This window comes from Callorhinchus milii, unplaced genomic scaffold (assembly GCF_018977255.1).
Source record: "Callorhinchus milii isolate IMCB2004 unplaced genomic scaffold, IMCB_Cmil_1.0 Scaffold24, whole genome shotgun sequence".
Lineage (NCBI taxonomy): Eukaryota > Metazoa > Chordata > Chondrichthyes > Chimaeriformes > Callorhinchidae > Callorhinchus > Callorhinchus milii.
The window spans coordinates 4308422-4328643 of record NW_024704765.1 but is presented as its reverse complement, the minus strand read 5'-3'; the positions used below and the strand labels follow the sequence as shown (position 1 = coordinate 4328643).

The window sequence follows — 20222 nt, the reverse complement described above, 5'->3', positions numbered from 1 at the left end:
TTAAGCGTTTCAGTTCTAATTCTGTTCAGACCTCTTAATTAATGTTGTCTAGTTACAAAAGCCCGGTTGGTACCCCTTCCACTCGTGTTGTCTGGCTTGTGAACGTCCTCCCGACGTGAGAAAAAAATACACCATATCTGTTTGTTGTTGTTGTTGTTGGTCGCAATGCGTCCCTCCAGGGAGAGAGCGCATTCCATTCCAACAATCTATCTCTGGGATTTCCATGTGTAGGTGGGATGCATGGAAATCTCAGCTTGACTTGGAGACTCTCAAGCACCTTGATGGGTTTCCGCATGCGTTAGACACCCGGCTGACCAAAAAAAATAAATAATTGTTGTTGTGAAGGGCTCATCGTAAACAAACACGTTGCCGGACGTTGTTCAAGATGGATAAATAAATAATCCTTGCGTTTGGTAGCGTGCCGTTCGGGCACTTCGCAAATTTACAAAATTTGAGAAGTGTAGTGACTGTGTTATGCCGGCGATCACAATAAAGAGCGAGTAAGCGAGGAGGACGTTATGCACCACAGCCTGAGTGTCTGCGGGGACAACTGAGAAACTTCTCCAAAGCATCATTTCAGAAAGCGGTCTGCTTGCTCTCCTTGTCATCGCCCCCCCCCCCAACAACCCACCCACCAGTAAGATGCACTGAAATCTCATGGAGTGGGGTCACGGGGACTGAAACAGTCACAGAATAAAGTTTGTACCCCCTCCCCCGTCAGCAGGACACTCTGATTCTCGCTCTGTGCGTCTCCACGCAGACCAGCGCAGGCTGTGTGCTAAACGCCTCACATCACACAATGAGTCCTGTAAACAGCCATTTCATCAATATTTGGTCAGCTCAGAGAAAGTTACTTTTCACATTCTAATTGGAGATGTTGTAAAGCCCCCGGAGTGGCGACTGCGGCGGCTTTGTTAGAACAAGCGGCTTTCAGGGGAACTGGCCCCCGGCTGTAGGCAATAGTCTTTAATTAAAGCTACCAGCAGGGCAGCTCTGCCGTTCGCTTGTACTTTATTGTAGCGTCGCTCATCAGTTAAAAAGAGCTTCTATCTATTTTATTCCCTCAATCATCTTTTCAGCACTGACCATGTCTAGGCGAGCGGGGACAAGAGAGAAAGCGGTCTGTGAGAGAGGGATTTCCTCCCCCATTGCACCCCCCCCCTCCCCCCAACACACACATACACACACACACTACTTGCTCCCAGGTTGGAAGTCAATAGATCGGCTGTGTTCTGCTTCACGTATGTGCATGGCTGCGTCCCTATTTAAGATTCTTTCAGTTACAAATCATTTACATTTACTGGACATTTAAGTTCCTATCAGAGATTTCAGTATTTGGATATTTTGGAATCTACTCTTTCAGCCAATTGGTGACATGAAAGCAACACTGTGCAAAGCATGCAAACTGTGAAGGCAGACGGTCACTTTAACCGCCTTCCTCTTCATGTGTTGCTTCAGGAATTTGGTCCTGAATCTCCAGAGGCTGTGAAGTTAAGGCGTCACTATGGACAGGAGTCCAGGCTCCTCATCAGTGTCTTGATGAGGAAGGCCTGGAATGAGGTTGCCCCCACAAATTCAACCATATCCAACTATTCCCCACCACTCTCCAGCCCATAGAGGGTGGGGTATGTTGAACCTATCTGGTTTGCTTGAAGGTTTCAAGTGAAGAATTTCGTTCTGCCTTGTTTCTGTCTTCAGCACTGCAAATTCTTCCAGAAGGTTAGACTCACCTCTTGGGATCCGTGTGGCATTGAGCCCCTGGTGTGAAAGTCAGAGACTTAGCAGTGGGCAGAAGACAGATCTCGATTCTTCACACTGACTCCTCAATGAAGCAGGAATGTTTTTTTCAAAAACAAAACTTCATTCACACAGATACATTCCAGAGCCAAGGATGGTAAGTCTCGAAAACAAAATAAGGCGCTATATCAAATGCAAATATCATTATTAATATTATTAAAGGTGAACTGGCAATCAGGCCATATGACAGTCTTCACTTCATTTGCAAATTAATGTTCATGAGTTTTCTTAAAGGTTAGAGGTCACTGCTACACCCATTGACATCTTGAGGTCAATCAGATAGTTCTGTTTTTAATTCGCCAGTTGACTCCCTATTTGACACACTACAGAAATTAAATGGAAACGGGTTAAAGTTACATTGGTCCCTCACTCTCTGACCAGTGAGCAGGGAGACCAATCCATCTGTCCCCAGCGGCATATTCACTCGGAGTGAGCGGTCAGGGTGTAACTGAGCCTGGGGACAACCAGACAGGCAAGCCCAGCCTGTCATTGCACTCACTCCTAGCTGGAATGTTGTCCCTCTCCCTAACCTTCTCCTTCCTCTCATTCAAATATCCCAGCAAACATCCCATGGCAGCAATTACATAGTTAGTAGTTAATAATTACTGTATATCGTTTTCAAAACTGGTTCTGAAATCCGAGGTGGAGAGGTGCGCTACTCTGCGTGAGGGGCGCTTTAAAAATACAATTTGTTGTTGTTGTTGTTGTTGCTGTTGTTGTGTGAGTGTGAGCGATCCGAGCCCCTGATAAGACACACAGTTCAGTCACAGCTCAAACCTCCGCACCGGGGAAGGATTCCCAAACTAATATATTTCTCAGCTCTAATCCTTTACACTTGACTTTGGCCTAAAGTTTATGCTGACGTGAAGTGAATGTAACCACAGTTTAGTATCACTTTACCCAATCTCTGTAACAGATTAACGGTGCTCTTTCGGGACACTTTGCTTTGCTGAACGAGAGAAGGCGTTAATATTTACACAGCTCCAACCCCAGCCCAACAGGCGGCTCGCTTCTCATTTTCTTTCCGAAATGATCTGTTGATTTACAGAGTCAGCTGAAAATGATTGTATTTAAAAAAAATTGCCAAACGTGAAAATATTTTTAAATGCAAAAAAAAAACTGTAGTTTGGATTAATAACTAAAACCCGCCTTCTCACTGCGATCTTTACCCACGTTTATTTATTTTAACACCAAGGAATGGAGCTGCAAAATAACCCGTTTTGTTCTTGAAATGAGGTTTTACGATTGAGCCGTAACATAATAATAATCATAATAATAATAATCACTTCTTCGAGACGTCTCAAAAAGCTTCACAGAAGAAACTTGATGTGAATTGACTGTATATTTTGGGGGCGAAACGCGACAGCCAATTGCGCACAGCAGTGTCCCACAAACAGTCGTGGATTGAGTGACCACATTATTTCTAATGATTTGAGTGAGCAACATTTCTATGTGGGCAACCAATAAAAGTCCCCAGCACTATATTAGCCTTTGCAACTGAGCAAAATAGTCAGAAGCCAACTTACCCAGGACAGCCTCTTCCGGCCTAAGTGAGCACAGAATGGGCCGTTTGTGCCTTGGCATAAGGTAATTAATATTTCAAGATTGCGATTACATTTGCGTGGGAAATTCCAATCTTGATATATTGGTGGCGGAACAATTTAATTTAAAACCGCCTGTGCCAACAGGAAATTCACGCATACAATAAAACCCGCCGCAGTTTCCATTCCATCACTGAGCACAAACCTCTTAAGTTTCTACTCTGTGATTGTTGGAGCCCCAAAACACGCCAGAGATCTCGATTCACCCAAGCAAATAATATGTGCTTAGATCTCGCCTGTCCCACAACGCGACTGTCCTTAATTAGCTGAAAACAGGAGCCAGGGAAAAGCACTGGAAGACTGTAATATGATGAACTCGGCTTTGTTAAGGTGTCACCACAAATGTTCTGATAAGCAATAGCGAGAAGGATCAAAGGGAATAAGCTTCTCAATTTCCTGACTCGTACTTTCCCTCCTCACCTAGTCCCCCTCCTCTCTCTCTCTCTCTTTAAACAACAGATACTACAATCCTCCCTGTTCCTTGCCAACTTGAGTTCACAGGTCAGGCAAGCACTAGGAAATAATTGCGTATTAATATTCTCCATCAAAAGGCTTAATCTAGGCTTTTCCCCCGATGACAAATGTCTTTATAAATGCGCAGGAGATGACATCCATTTTTTTTGTCACGATCTTGCAGCCGAGTCTGAAACTTAATCTTTTACCAGAGAGTTCTGTCTGAGTGTGTCTTCCTCACAAAGCAGCTACAAATCAAAGCTGCGTGTTTTGCATCTATTAAATATTCCTCAAAACACAACATAATTATCATTTCCTCTTCCCACGTCTAACAGAATAGCTGGCGGTGTGGGCTGATTTGACTTGCTGCAGCAGGTTTATAAACCCCTCATATAAACCCCTCTGTTCCTCTTTTTGTCTCTTGCTGGGGACTGTGAGCTGACTGCCTGCGCGTTGGCCTTGTGGGTGTGCAGGAGTATGATTCCTGGGCAGTTGTGGGGGTGGAAGAAAAGTGGGGGTGGGACAGAGAGAGAGAGAGAGAGAGAGTTCTGAGCGTTCGTCGCACCTTTTATTGGCTTCAAGAGTCTTGGTTTCGAGAAAAAAAGCCATTTGTTTGTACACAAACGTCAAAAAGGTAAAGTATTTGCAGGTATAACAACAACTTGCGTTCATATAGCGTCCTTCACGCAGGATAGCGTCTGGGAGCGCTTGAACATTGAGCCGCTGAAAGGTTTATACATGTTCCAGTTAAATAACAATGTAAATAGATCACAATTCTCCAGGTATAATACCGAGCAGTGTTTATGCGCAGATTTAAATAGAAATTGGTTTCGTTTTGTGATCACCTAATTTCTTCCCTTCTGTCCTCAAGGTGTTGACTCCACGCGGGTTGTGCTTTTGGCCATCCCCACATCACCCCTAACGCTTGTTCTTAAGCATGTCCCAGTACTAACCAAGTGCTCAACGGGGGTGGGAGGGGGAGCATTGCAGCTCTTTTTCGACCCCCACATACTTGCATGTACCAATAGGAAGCGGGTCAGTGGATAACGATCAGGAGTGGGAACCATAGCTGATAGATTGCCTTCCCTAGCCCAGGGGCATTGAGGCCAACTGTGCCCCGGTGGAGATCAGCTAACACAGCACAGACCAAGGGGGAATCTAGAACCTTCCAGGATTGTGTGTCTCAATTTGAATCTGGGCTGCGGTTTACCCACTGAGGCCCTTATGTATTCCTTCATAGCTTCTCACGACAATATTGTATGCAGTGCTTTGTGAATGGCATTTATTTAGACAGTCTTCATAGTCTCGATCTCTTTGATATCTTGGATTTTTGCCTTTTTGATGGAATTATGCCAAAAACTAGTGGGAAACGAAAGGGAGAGTTACACAGTAAAGTTCCCACTAATTCTCTGCAGTGTATTATGGCACTTTGATGTACATCTTTGTTGCTTCCAAACTTGGGGAGCTGTTGTAGTGACGCCTCGCTTCTCACATGCCCTTTGGAGTTGAGTTGAACAACTCAATATACAGTATTACATAATCTAATCTTTTGTGAAACACGGCGAGTTTACCTGCAGTGAAGAGATTTACCAGAGAGTGCTCAACCTTTGCTACAACACATCAGAACTTTCCAAAAGGACTTATTAAAATGCAACTAAACATGTATAACTCAGAGTAAACAATATAGCGTGCAAACACTATATATACAAAAGTTTAGAGTGTGCACTTTGTTTTATATCTACATGTATAAGCTTTAACAGCAGGGGACATTGGATAAGGCAGAGCCAATATCCATTGTTCAGACTAAATGAGCCAGTGTGACTCTGGGAGCTGCGGTGGAAAACTGTAAGATTCAAATACTTGGTCATTTTACTTTATTAATTCATACATTTGCGAGAGGATTTGGGCTTTGCTCTGTCCCAAAGACCTTTCAGCTTTAAGTCCTGGGTGCTATATGTTCTTTAAAATCCTCCCATGTAAATTGCAATGAAATATAGAAGGGGTAAGAGGGAAAGCCTTGATGGGAAAAGAGCAGGTTAATCCTGGTTTAATGCAGTGATGCAGCCATAGGACGGAGCTGTACTGATTGCCTTATCTCTGCTCAACATTTGTATCTCACTCAATTCCTCAAGCCAAATAGCTGCAAGAAAGTGCAGATGTACGGACTACTGATGCCTCGGGAAAATATGTTATTAATATCTAAATAACGTTCCCATATTTCAGCTAAATCTCTCTCTCTCACTCTTCCCTGGTGCTGGATGGATTCGTTTGAAGTGCAGCCCTATCGCTCCCTCTCATCCTATTCTCTCGTTATGCCTCCTCACTTCTGACACATAAACCGAAGATAGTTTAACATGCAAAATATTTTTTAAAAAAACTCAATTTTCTTACTCAAGCTATTAAATTATTGGCTTTCTCCTTTTTCCTTTTCTCTCTGTCTCTCTCTCCTCTCTCTCTCTCTCTCTCTTTCTCTTCATCATTTATCCTTCATTTCTTTCGGTTATCCTGCACTGGTCGTTCACATTGCTAATTAGTAGGATCCATATCCTATCACGCTTTGCTTCCTTTCTCTGATTTCTTTCCTCTTTCACTTCCTTGCATTATCCACATTATCATTCCTTTCTTTTTTAACCCACGCTTCTCCTCTTTGCATCTCACCCCCACATTTTCAACATGTCTTCCAAATCTTGCCCACTGCACCCCTCAGTCTTCCATTCATCTTCTCCCCCCAATCCATTGAACTTGACTGCTTATTTTGTTTATTTTAACTTCGCCCCCTCCCCCCCCTCTCGCTTGCCCGGCTAGTAGAGAATTCAGTATCAGTGTTTGCCTTGATAATTGCTGTCTCAATATTGCGCCTTATTTGTCTCCGCTTTCTGTAATAAGTATCCCCAGTGTGGCCGTTATATCCTTCCTTTAATTGAATATGCACATTGGAATGAGTATAGGCGCGGATTGTCTGACACTCTCTGTCTGTTCCCTGGCCCCTATTATTTCAGCTGATCTCCTCACAAACACAGAAATCTCCCTGGCTTCTGTTTGATTAGATTCACAACCTGCAGGTAATCCTCTGATTTTGTCAAGTATCCATTCCAGCCACACACTCTCTCTCTCTCTTTCTCCCTAACGCTCACATTTACACAAGCAGGTCGCTGTTTAATCAATGCAGTTACAGATTGCCTGATGGATCCGCGCTCTTTGCAAATAACAACAAAAACGCCTCCAGGTGTGAAGCCCAAAAGATGATCCCAACCTTATTTCTTCTCACCCCCTCCCCCCAACCTAATTACATGTGGCAGCTCGTTAAAAACAGTCTGAATGGAGCCCCCCCCCAACGAGCAGCGGTGTATCTCTTCGTGAATTAGCAATTCCACTCGCCAAATGCATCTGGCTTGTCGAAATGTTTAGATAACCAACAACTTCCTCTACACACTCAGTTACAGCCAACCCTCAGCACCGTCTCTTCTTGCACATTAATGCATCTAGACTGACTTTCCCCAGCTCCTCTCCCTTTATCCAATCCCTGCAAGCACCGTGTACAGATGCTATTAACTCAATGCTTATTTATAATTATAAGATAATTGTAATACCTTTTGTTGCCATTTGTCCCTTGAAATCGCATCTTGTTCAATTGCCTTGATGGCGTCTATTTTGAGACGTTTTCGTAGTAAATTATCAATTTATTTGATTAGTGGCTTGAAATAAAGTCTTCAAGAACTTTCTCCAACTTTGACTTTTTACCAGTTTCAAGAAGCGGAATGTGTGAGTGTGCGTCTATGTGCGTGTGTGTGTGTGTGAATGTGTGTGTGTCCGAGTGTGTGCATGTGTGTGAATTATTCGCACATTCCTTGCTCTGCACCCAATTAGACGATAATTAAAAGTTGCTATTGTCGCAACATGTTGCAAATCACTGCATTCGTCACCTGCATTTTTCTTCTGCCAAATGGATTATCCATCGAATTTAACAGGAACCCAAACCACATAAATAACCCTTTTAATAATACCAGTCAGCCTGCCCTAAATGGTTCTCATTACCACTCTGTTTTACAGTATGTACAATCTACCTGGTAGCGGACCTGGAGTGCGAGACACTTCCCCTCACATTACACTGGAGTCGATTGTTGTACAATAATTACAGATTTGATTTTATTCTTGGATTGTTTTCATGGAGAAAAAAAATGAAGTATCTGTTGATTGATATTATCAATTCTAAGTGCCCGTGTTTCAATCAATGTATCAAATAGTAACCGGAGACTCTCTGAATCTGTTCTCAATAAAATGTTTTTTAGTTCAGATTAGAGTGACACCTCTCACTGATAAAACTAAGTACCTATAAACCACATTACTTGCAATGTGAACATTATTTGGAGGATGAGGTTGGTTGTTGTCACCATCGGGGTCGAGTTGGCATGTGACAGAGTTAAATAGACCTAAAAATAATATATATAAAATCTAGCTGTATAAAGGCAGCTGAAATCTCGCGTATTCGTGCCTGGAGCGTCCCAAAGTGAAGCGTTTAAAGATGAAAGTACGAGAAATAAAAGGGCCAATTTAATCTGCCTTAAAACCCTTCAACATATCGTTTGTGCTTATAAGTCACCACAGTGCTTCATTGGGGGATAAATACATTTCTAACCATGCCTAGCAGCTATTACACCCATCCGAAACACAGTCCCCATTCACACTCTGCACTTTTCATTACTTTACATAATAAGCCTTAACATTATTAAATGTCAGCGAGATGAGAGAGAGAGAGAGAGAAATAAATAGTCCAGGAAGATGCTTAGAGAGAAAAACAGAGGCAGAGGGGGTATTTATAGCATACCGGCCCTGACTTACAGCAACAAAGCCACAAATTAAATAAAGACAAGTTTATAGTTGTATCTTCTTGTGATATATAAATAATTTGTACAAAACTAATTGCTTGAAGCAACAGCAGCACTTTTTTTTAAATGAATTCTACCTGGCGAGGTGTTACAAGCATCTCAGATAGATGTGTGAAAATATGTAAGTTGGAGACGAGAGGAAATAAAGATTGTTTAATATAAACAGCAATATTCACAGCTGGTTAGGGAGCTGTTGCTGTTGTGGTTAGTGACCCTCCGCTTAACATTGCTCAATGGTGTGAACACAGGGGACAGTGTATCAAACGGGCGGCCTTTAACAGGACTGGTGTAGTTGAAGGAATTCACTTATTGTGTGTTTTTAAAACATCGAGTAAATCCTAAAAAGAAACGGGATAAGAGGGAAAATGTTCCTTCGAGGAATGGTTCACTTTAAACTTTTTTTATAAAAAAAACCCTACTTCGGGAGGCGTTTAAGCTTCCGCCCGTCTTATTTGACTCGATTTAAACCATTGAACGTGAAGAAAAGAAGTTTTGATGACTTTTACTGGTTAATTCATAAAGAAACTCAATTAAAGTCGAGCGGCGCCTCGGAGTGATATTAATGTCTCGAAACAGTCGCGTCTCCTCGTATCTCTGCCGACGCCGCACGACTCTCTCGTTATTTTAACTTTTCTAGATAACCTGTGTCTAAATGCAGAAGCTGTAAGGTCCCGCCGGCTGTTTAATGTAAGAATTAAAAATAAGGGAGAGGAAAATCATATAGAGTCTTCCCGGCTTTACTGCCCAACCCATCCCTCGCTCTCTCTCTCTCTCTCTCTGATGCGGGAACTTGGGACAAAGTTTATGAGCTCCATTGAAAAAAAAATCGAGGGCAAAATCTCTTATTTAAAAAGTGAAATATTTTCCAATGAAAAGCTGCAAATGGTTCTACACCATTCACTCCCATATGTGAGTGATAGCACTCTCTACACAACCCACGCGCCTGCAATCATCTATCACGAATATTCACAAACAAGCTGTGGGGAGCCGAGGACTTGGCCAATATAACACAACATTGCTCAGAATTGGTTCCTGGTGGAATTGGCGGACGATGTAAAATTAAACGAAAGGTGATGGAAGCACAGTGAGTGAGTGAGTGAAGGAGTGAGAGGGAACTGCCTCTCCTGTCGCTTCACCCACACCAACATTTATACTTTAACAATTACAGTGACCCGCAATATAATAATCATGTAATAACACTTGCGTTTGATACAGCGCCTTATCACAAGACATTTTAAAGAGCGAGGCGTCTCAAAGCGCTTCGCAGAATATACTGTAACGTGAATTGACTGTAATTTGTGGGCGAAACGCGCACGCACACGAGGCAGATCGATATATTTTTTTTTAAAAAGCTAGAAACTAAATGAACACAATATGCCAAATATATTGTCGAGCTTTATATGCTTTTTTTAAATTAAAAAAAAGAAAGCGCCGAGAACTGCTTTACTTAATTGTCAGTCACACGTGCCATTTGGACGGCCCGGTCTGGCCAGACATTTGAGATAGTTGGATTTGAGTGTTGACAATAGTTTATTTCTGACACTGAGACACACAGTCCCGGGGCCTGGGGCCAGCCGGCCACATACATCCATCCATCCATCCCCAATGAGTGGAGACTGCTTCTAAAGTGTTTCTTTAAACTCATTTTGCACCTTCAGTCGCTCATTCTCCCCCCAATAATATTACAAAACTATCTAACAGCGGGGTGGGTTGCATTATTCATCGACTTTTTTCTCTCTGCCTATTATTTCTGGCCTCGCTCCTTTGTGGCCTTGTTTTTTTTTTCCGTCGCAGGTTTGCTGAATGGGAACAGAGAGAGCTGTCCTGAGCGGCTGCGGCTGCCGCGTTGTTTCTTTCCGGCTCTGTTAGCTTTGTGTGTCCTGTGCTTTTAAAGCACTTTGAATGGACTCCTCAGTCTTTGTGCCCAAGTTCATCTCCACGTCTGGCGAGAGTGCGTCTTCAAGCGGCCTCTTTGTCAACCCTTTGATCGTCTCATTTGACAGCATTTTGTCCCTCTCTTTGGTTGGTAAGTGTTTGTTTGAATATTCTCCCCCGACTCCGTCCTCTAAAGACATTAAACCAGCGCCCCCCCCCCCCCCCCCCCCACCCCATACTGCCCAAGTTTGATGACAAACCATTGCAATTCGCAGCACAATAAGTCTCTTCAATGAAATAGTTGCTTTAACTTAGATCATGTATCAGACTTCTACACAACCAGCATAACCCTGAAACAAACCAGGGCCGAGGGAATCAGAGCTATTAAACTCACAGACAGAGAGAGTGTGTGTGAGGGTGGGAGAGAGAGAGAAAAATATTTAATAAACCCAACAGCCACGTGTATTTACCAACCAAACGCCATATTTTAACTTGATATCAAATCCGTATCAAACTTATTTCCATCGAACCCTCGAACAGACCGTCTAAGTAAATCACTTCATTGCCTTCCTTTTACATTAAAATCATAATCACATATCAATCGATTCGGGTGCACCGAATTATTTCTAACCAGAGAATAAATAGCCTTGCCTCTCTCTCTCTCTCTCTCTCTCTTTATTCTTCACATTCACCCCCTCTCTCTCTCATTCTCATTCACATTCTCTCCCTCTCTCTCTCTCTGCTTGTCTCTTGATCAACCGCACACAACAAGGTTGCCTGGCCAGGCTTTTATCAACGGGCACTGCCCCGCCGATTGCTAATTGTTATTGATTGGCAAAGCGGCCAACTGTCAGGCGCAGTTTCAAGGGACCGTTTAGAGATATGAGGAGCGATCTGTTCACAACACAAATTAATTTAAGCATCACAAAGCGTTCCATCAACCCTCATATGTATAATTGATAAGTGTTGCACTGCCACAGGGAGCCAGCACTGGCCCTGGGCTCACAGGCACATTCACTTTCCCCGTTCCCAACAAAGTTTCCCTCCAACGCACCTTCTCCTGTGTGTAAAATAGCTTCTCATCCCGGCGAGGCGATTTATACTTGTGTTCAAATCATGTTCTGGCTTTTTCCACACACAGTGAAATTTAGATATCGAGCGCCAGGCTCACTCTTCACACTTTGCATTGAGTATATAATATAGCTGGCAATGACTGGGGTTTCTTTCAGCCTGTCAGTTTAGCAGTGCTGATACATTACTGAACGCTTCCTCCTTCCGAGGAGAACACAAAACAACACGAAAGAACATACATTGATTGTAATAGTAAAGATCAAACCAAGGCACAATTCTCCATTCAAACCGAGGGATGGTAATGAAACGCGCTCAGTCAGGTAGGAGTAATGTGAATTATTAATCAATAAGCACCTTCACATAAATAAAATATAGAATCAATTTATTTTTCTAAATATAAAATAAGGTCCCAACACACGGAGGGTCAATTGCAGGTAGCGACAGTCATCCTCTCAGCCATGCTCTCAGCTGGCTTTAAGTAACTGAAAATCGAATAAAAACAGCCCCCAAAAGCCTTAAATGTTTTACCTTTGTCACCGAGGATACCGTCAATGCTGTGTTTGGTTTTCTTGTCCCCGTCTTCCTCTTTTTTCTCCATGTCGTCATCGTCATCTCTCTTCCCAAACCTGGCCCGTAACACGCGGCTGATGGAACTCACTGCCAAAGGGAAAAAAAAGAGAGCGATTGATTAAATTACTAAAAAGTTGGAATTATCGACATTTAAACTTTGTTTCAACCACACAGCCCGCCGTCACCCAGACATCCTGTGCTCAATCTTACTTCATTCTAAGCTCTCTTCCTTAACTCCATTTGTCACTGATAATTCATATATATATATATATATATTTTTATAATTCGCTTTAAAAATGGTGTTATTTCATAACTATGCAAGTAGTTTTTTTCAAGGGAAAAAAAAGTTAGATCCTTCTAATTGCAGTCATCGACACCTGCTGTACAGAGCGCTGTTAAATGGCAGGAGAATATTGAGAAAACACGAAGTAAATGAATGGCTTAGTGAGATTTTAGAAAAAAGTTCACCTACTATTAGCAGCGAGCATTAGTGCAGCATTAATGCTCACACCAGCCGCGGCTGCCGCCTCACACACCTACTTACTTGTCAATTTCATAGATTGGAAATTAACCAACCAGTGATCTGCGATTTCAAGGTGAGATTCTCTCCAAACCGACCACCGCCACCCACCAGATCTCAATCACTTTCAAATAAAAATTATTGCGAAGAAATGTACATGTGTGGTGGTGGTAGTGTGTGTGTGTGTGTGGCGAGAGATATTAGACCCCCTCTAAAAAAAAATCAATGAATAGCACCCTGATTTCCAGCAACTCTAAGCCACAAAGAACTGGTTCTTCTGGGGGTCTTTGGGCAATTTCTATGAGAATTTGTGCTTTGGGATATGCGTTTCGTTCACTGTTCCAATAAGATAGAATCAGTAACTTCTAATGAATTATTTAAAATAATTCAACCGTTTAGGACCTGTGATTTTTGAAGGGGGTTCATCATCGGTAATATTACGGAATATTGGGTGCAAACACTCCAACAATAGCAAACTTTACTGTAGGAGATCTCTGGGGTGTTTGGATACTGTCTTTCTGAATGTGACCAGGATCACAATGATGATGTAACTGCTGGGGGTGCCAGATCAGAGGTACCTGTGCATGTTTGGGGGAGGATAGTGTTACTAGGGAGGACAGTGGGGGGGGGGGGTGTTATTGACTAAGTTTCCTCACCTGAAGGCACTGTGCTCCTGTCACAGATCCCATCTTTCAGCAGTTTGTCCCTGATTTCCCAGCTAAACATCCCTGGGTTTTCCCTCTTGTACTCTTCGATTTTCTTCTCCACGTCAGGAGTTGCTACCTGCTTTTGGGGGGCAATAAGAGTGGGGAACAGAGAGACAGAGAAACACAGACAAATTTTAATTTCATTGTAAAGTGCTTCTGAAACTCAAAGCGGGGATCATTTGATTCCTTACTTGAAATGTACACACGGATCAATGGCGATTTGTTTTAATTACGGTTAAGAATCGATGGTTCAGTTTTCACTTTATCTAATCTGGATATAGTTTGTGAGAAGTTATTCCAGCTCCACTTGCTGCCCTCTCTCTGAACGAGCTTTGTCATACATATATATGTATATATCCATGAATATCTCTGTTGCCTCACTAATGCCAACATAATTTTTTGTGGATGGAAATTGTTTTATTAAAAGCATTTAGTCTCATTGTCCGGGTCCTGTTCCCGGAATTTGATTTTTTTATGGTTTTATTTAAAATCTATAGTTGTGTGTGTGTGTTGTGTAGCTCTTTCGATTCCTGTTAAAAACAGAGCCTGTGACTGCAGGTATTGTCAAATTGCCTTGAAACCAGCTTACTTGTATCCAGTAGTTGAGGGCGGGGAGAGTGCTTGTTAATGTTTATCACCAAACTTTTGTATTTAGAGAAACCCTAAGTTTGGAGTAAAGTTTCCTGACACTTTCTTGCGGTTTTTAATGAAAACAACTACACAGTCGAGGGGGGGGGGTAAGGAAGAAATGAAGCTTAGAAACCGAGTCAGATTTGGCACACACAGGAGGTGCACACGCACACGCACACACACACACACACACATTGGGGTTGGGAGGCACGGTTTGTGCATTGTGAATGAGCTTTGTCACTAAACTCTGTCTGTATTTGCAGTGGATGGGATGCGTGAGGTTCTCAACGCTTCGAATTGTTTTACAGAAAAAAAAAGTCCAAATGGCTGCGTTTACAACGCAGACTCAATAATTGAGAGCCGTTTGCGAAGCCAACTTTTAATATATGCAGAGATATATGAATGGTTAGCAATGTGTCACACAGTCCAGTTCCTGCCTGGTTCCTTCCCCCATGTGGCCTGGTTGGCCTCAGCCGTTTCCTCCACTCACCCTCGGTTTGCTGCCCCCAATAGCTCCCGGACGGATCGAGCCGGTCTCCTGATAGCGACACAGGATTTTGGAAACGCAGCCGTGAGACACTCGCAGCTGCCGGGAGATGACACAGGGCCGGATGCCATGGTGGGCCATCTCGACGATCTTGTGGCGGATATGGTTGGGCAGAGGCCGGCCGTTTATGAACACCCCGCCGAGCTGGTTGACTCGCCCCTGACCCAAAGGTGTGGAGACTGGTGAGGGTGTGGAGAGAGAGAGAGAAACAGTCAAACATGCTGCTAGTGGACACACAACTAGACTGTGCTTATACAGGACATGTTTGCTGTCTTATAGGGAGTGTATTCACCTGATATGAAGATTGTTGATAGAAACAAACATCTGTAAAAAAACACTAGTAAGTTGTTTACCAGAGAACCCTATTCCAATCTGCAATTTTTTTGCCACACATCATTTTTTTTTGTTTACAAATCAAATGTAATTGTTCATTCAAAATCCCTTCAGCTCAGGCTGTTTGTTATCTGCACTTTATAATCCGGCACTGGGTGTATGTTAAAGGGAGAGAAAACATGGTGGTGGGGGGTAACAAACAGCTGTATGTTTGTGGGACCTGTGGTTGGAGTTTGTAAGCTATCGTTGAAGGAAGCGGCTATTGTGTTAAGAGATTACTAGGTATAAACTAGCAGTAATTCAGCAGGTTATGTTTTCATAATAAAATAGTCTCTCTGCAGAGCTCTTGAGCTACGATCTAAATAATATTAAATCACAGACTTAAAAGAAAAGCAGTATTAATAGCCTTTGACACACATGATCGCTTAATGCATATTAAATAGTTAGAAGAGCACAGGTTTAATTACACCAGAGTATCACAAACCTATCATTTTAATAGCAATGCCTGCATAAGTCATGCAATATTTATACATTATATATAAAATACATAGGATGATTGCTAATATTAAATTGTAAATGAAAGGAACATTTAGCATATAGAAGCAGCGTATCTTTCATTCCGGTTCGAGCGTTGCGATTCGGTTCATATGAATTATTGTTGAGTGTTGTTTTTTTTAAAAAAAAAATGGTTTCTCGTTCAAGGAACAACAACACGTTGCTTTTGAGACCTGTTTTCGTTGCTAATTGAAGTGCGGAGTATTAGGCGGGTAAAGGGTGAAACGGGCTGAAACGCACACACGCACAGACACGGCTGGGAATGAGCTTGTGGCTTACAGTGTGAGACATCAGCTTGCAAACCCTCTTCATTTCCTAATGTGAATCACGCGCTGCTAATTTAAAGTGACGGTCCCCCGCACATGTACTTAACTATGGCTCAAATCATTCGCCCGAGAACATTCCTAAGTGGCGATTTCTGCATCCAGTAGACACTTAGAAATTGTAACAGTTGCTCGCTTCATTATTCCGAGCCATGTTGTGCAAATATTGGTGTAATCCCTTTATCCCTCTCCTGGCTGTTGTTAAACTTGAATTTGCTGGATGGTGCTCGCTGTTAAATCCACCTCGCTTGTGTGTTTTGCCGGCTGCGTGCAATGTGCCCGTTTCCCATCGCTCCTTAGGCACGACTTGTATGTGTTGAGCACCTATTTATCCCCCCCAACACACACACAACCAACACTAAAAAAAAACTCCACATAAAATGACTCTCTCCCAAGTAGGCACGTGCTCAGAAATGTTATAGAAACTTGGAATAAAATTAGGTAATAATCTCTCTCTCTCTCTCTCTCCACCCCACCCCCCTCTCTCCCTCTCCCCGGGTTAATTCTGCATTCGCAGCCTGTTTTTGTTTATTATTAAACATCATCCGAGGCATTTACTAAGCGCATTTTACAGATTATATCACACATCTAGGCAAAGTGAAGCTTGCATAATTATTTCAAAATGTTTAGTGATGTTTGAGTGGTCAAATCAACACGCGTAGGATTACTGTTTGCAGCTAAACTGGATGGTGTTGTGTATGAGTGCGGGAGATGGAGATAACTAGTTATTATAACTAGTATCTGGTTAGCGGTTGCAAACCTACCTTCCAAAGGGAAACCGGTTCTCGGATAACTCTGGCCTGGTCCAGGGCGCATCATCCTCGGGACCGTTCCCGTTAGAGAAGCCATTCTGGAACTCAACACCGAGGCAAATAATAATACCACTACCAATAATAGTAATAACAGCAATAATAAAGACAAATGAGGTGGGGGGAAAAAAAGAAAGAGTTTTTAAACAAATCTGAAAGTCTTTCACTCAGGACCACAGCAGGAAGCGGCGGGTTGCAGTCTCTCTCTCTCTCCTCTCTCTCTCTCTGTGGCGCCTTTTCGCTGTAAGCCAACCTCACACAGGGCTGGGGCGATTTGTGCAAGAAAAAAAGTTTCGAGTTGTGAGGAGTTCGAGGCTCGCAGAGGGGCTGGAGAGCAGGAAAGCAAGAGTGAGCGTCACTGAGTGCTGCTGGGGAGGCAGGTGGCTGCTGCTGGTTATGTTGTCTCTCTCTCTCTCTCTCTTTAAACACAGATAAGACTGCAGGAGACTGGCAGTCACTAAGGCGCCCAAGTTTGGCGCACTGTACTGTGCGGGAGAAGAGAGAGGGGGCTTTGGGCTGTGTGTGATAGGCTCCAGCCTTGTCTTTTATTCATGAGGAGGGAACGGACACTTTGACAAGCTGACGCGCCAATCGCGGGAGGGAGACTTGCACTCCAGATAAGCCCTAATTTTATTCATTACTCCACCGCCTCGTTTTCAACCAAACAGATGTTTTATTACATACATATATATTATATGTATATATACACACACGGACTAGACTGTCAACTAAATTGTGCGTTTCGCCCATAAGAGATGCAGTCAATCAACTTTACGGTATATTCTGGGACGCGCCTTGAGACGTCTCGAAGACGTGATAAGGTGCTATATCAAATGCGAGGATTATTATTATTATTAAAAATGTCTCAAGCACAAAGTAGAAACAAACCTCTCTGTCTCCTTCAGGCGAGGCAACTGGTCATTGTCACATACCTCATTGGATCTTTGCAAAAGTTCCTTTTTATATAAAATAACATATCAAGTACTTGACACCAAGTTTAACACTTAATATATATTATTCCTCACCTCTACCATACAACAATATTTTTTCCTGTGACTGGTAGTGCGCATGACATTGCTCTGTGTAACATTGTTTTCAAGAAGACCCGGGCTCTACTGAACATTGGTTTAATTTATTAAGATATTCTGCTAATAAAATGTCACTGATTAGCAATCCTGGTGATGGGCACCTTATGTAGATGGCAAAAGCGGTTTGGAAGAAATTGAAAATAATTATGTGTAAGGAAGCTATAAGATAATAATATTATTAATAATAATAATGATGGTGATATGTAAGTAAGCTATAAGATCATAGGTATTATAATAATAATAATAATCATCCGTGCATTTGATATAGCGCCTTATCACCTCTTCAAGACGTCTCAAAACGCTTCACAGAATATACTGTAAAGTGAATTGACTATATTTTATGGGTGAAACGCGGCCACCAATTGCGCACAGCCGTGTCCTGCAGACAGTCGTGAATTGCGTGACCAAATTATTATTATTATTTGAATGGATTATCTTTTAATGACTATAAGATATAAAACCCGCGCAGAATCTCTCTTTGCAGCTAAACTAGATGGTGTTGTGTGTGAGTGTGAGAGATAACTAGATACAGTAACTGGTTAGTTCTCTGCACCAATCCCACTCAGGAGGAACTTCAGCCTCCATAACATCATTTTGTTCTCAGTCAACCTCTGATTCCAGAGCTACGAGCTATCCTTTCGTCCTCTCACCTCTTCCCTCTGAACTCTGCTGTATATAACCCGCTGGTAATAAATGGCTAACATTGCAATCAATGTCCGGCAAGGGTGAGATATACTACACAAGTCAGAACAAATGGTTTGGATGTTGGATGTCTCCTGCGGCACTCTAGGCAGGGAGCAAGACAAGGGCCTGACGTTCACATTGTGCGTATTCACTTGGCTTTTGCTCCATGTGGATAAATGGGGACAGATCAAATGGTTTTAGAGAAGGTGACTGTTTTAGAGCTTTTCCATCTTTGCATCCTCCCAGCTGGATACGACGCCAGAGTGTCCCGAACCTTTGTTATGCTGTGTATATGTGTGTGTTTGTGTGTCTCTGTTAGTGTGTGTGTGTGTGTGTGTATGTGTGCGCGTGCATGTATATGTGTGTGTGTATGTGGTATGTTTGTGTGTGTGTGTGTGTGTAAAGCCCGAGAACAGATGTGTTTCTGATCCACAGTCTCCAACCTTCCTCACCCTCACCGAGGTGACACAACCATCTGTCCTACAACTTATTTCCCCGACACTCGCGAAAAAAAGGTTCATTAAACAAGTTAATATTTAATTTCCTCTTTCTGACCGTTGTTCTCTCAACGTGTTAATCGCTTCATTGGAAATTCAAGCCGGGAACCAATCGATGATTATGATTCCTTTATTAAATGTTATGGCGACTTTACAAAATGTCAGTGATGTTCTTGTACAAGTTGCGTGGTTTCCCCGCTTGTATTTCTATTCGATTCAAGTCCCACATCGCTAATAACAGCTGGAAGTTGAGGTGAGAATCGAACGGAATAACTTTCAACATGAAAAGTGCAGTTGCGACAGCCGCTTGGGATGTGCCGTTTTCTTCATGTATTGTAATAATAGCAGTAATAATAATGATAATAATAATCTTTGCATTTGATACGGCGCCTTATCATGTCATCGAGACGTCTCAAAGCGCTTCACAGAATATACTGTAAAGTGAATTGCCTGTGTGTTTTTGTGGGCGAAATGCGGCGGCCAATTGCGCACAGCAGAGACCTCTCGCTGGCGAGGCGAGTGCTCAAACAGGACTCAGCAGATGTGGCAGTTCTTCCTGGTTTTTCCTGATCACCTGAACCCAGACCACCCCCACTACCCCCCCCCACCCAACCACCCCGCTCCTAGATCGGCCCAGGAACCGCCGAGGCTTCGCTAACTCATGCCCAAAGTCCAATTTGCTAACAACTCGATACAAGGTACACATCTCTGAGATTTTATTCCAGAGCTGGGGGTCGTGGCGGGGGGGTTATTACCACCGCCTGGTTCACTCTGTGCTGACTGATCATCTAAGGGAATCAATTCATCTCCAGTTAATAACTTTCTCCACATCAACCTGGTGATGAGATGTGACATAAATAGGAAAGTCGGAAACAGCCAAAGAACTGACTGAGAGAGACAGTTGAGGGAACAATTACATCTCCTCACCTCACCTCCTGGGGCCTCGCCTCGCTTGTTCATCAACGATGTGGGAAGTACACATGAACCGTTTACTCCTAAATTTGTAATCATTATTTCCTTTTCAGAAAGGGAATGTGTTTCAGTAATAACAAGAGCAATCCTTGCAGTTGACGTCTCGACTACGAGACGTCTCAAAGCGCTTCACAGATGATACTGTCAAGGGGATTGACTATTTTCTCTTGTGTAAAATCACTGGTAACAGCCTTGAACAGGGCTTCTGCCTGGTGTGTTGAGGTAAGAGAGCTTGCTCTCCTCTCCTAACACACTGTGGTAGGCTGACCGGTTGGGTCAGGGGTGGTTTGGCCGTTTGCTCAGG

The 20222-nt window shown here is 42.9% G+C and overlaps 1 protein-coding gene across 1 annotated transcript in view; it reads right to left on the bottom strand.

Annotated features, from left to right (window-relative positions):
• Window positions 1-16769, bottom strand: part of pax7a (paired box 7a) — a 75061-nt gene extending 58292 nt beyond the window's left edge. Inside the window, exons 1-4 of the mRNA XM_007897872.2 lie at window positions 16633-16769; window positions 14601-14836; window positions 13430-13559; window positions 12212-12340 (exon numbers count right to left, since the gene is read on the bottom strand). Coding sequence (XP_007896063.1) covers window positions 12212-12340; window positions 13430-13559; window positions 14601-14836; window positions 16633-16717 — 580 coding nt within the window. The 5' untranslated portion in view covers window positions 16718-16769. The remainder of the gene's footprint in view (window positions 1-12211; window positions 12341-13429; window positions 13560-14600; window positions 14837-16632) is intronic.
• Between the last annotated feature and the right edge of the window lie 3453 nt (window positions 16770-20222).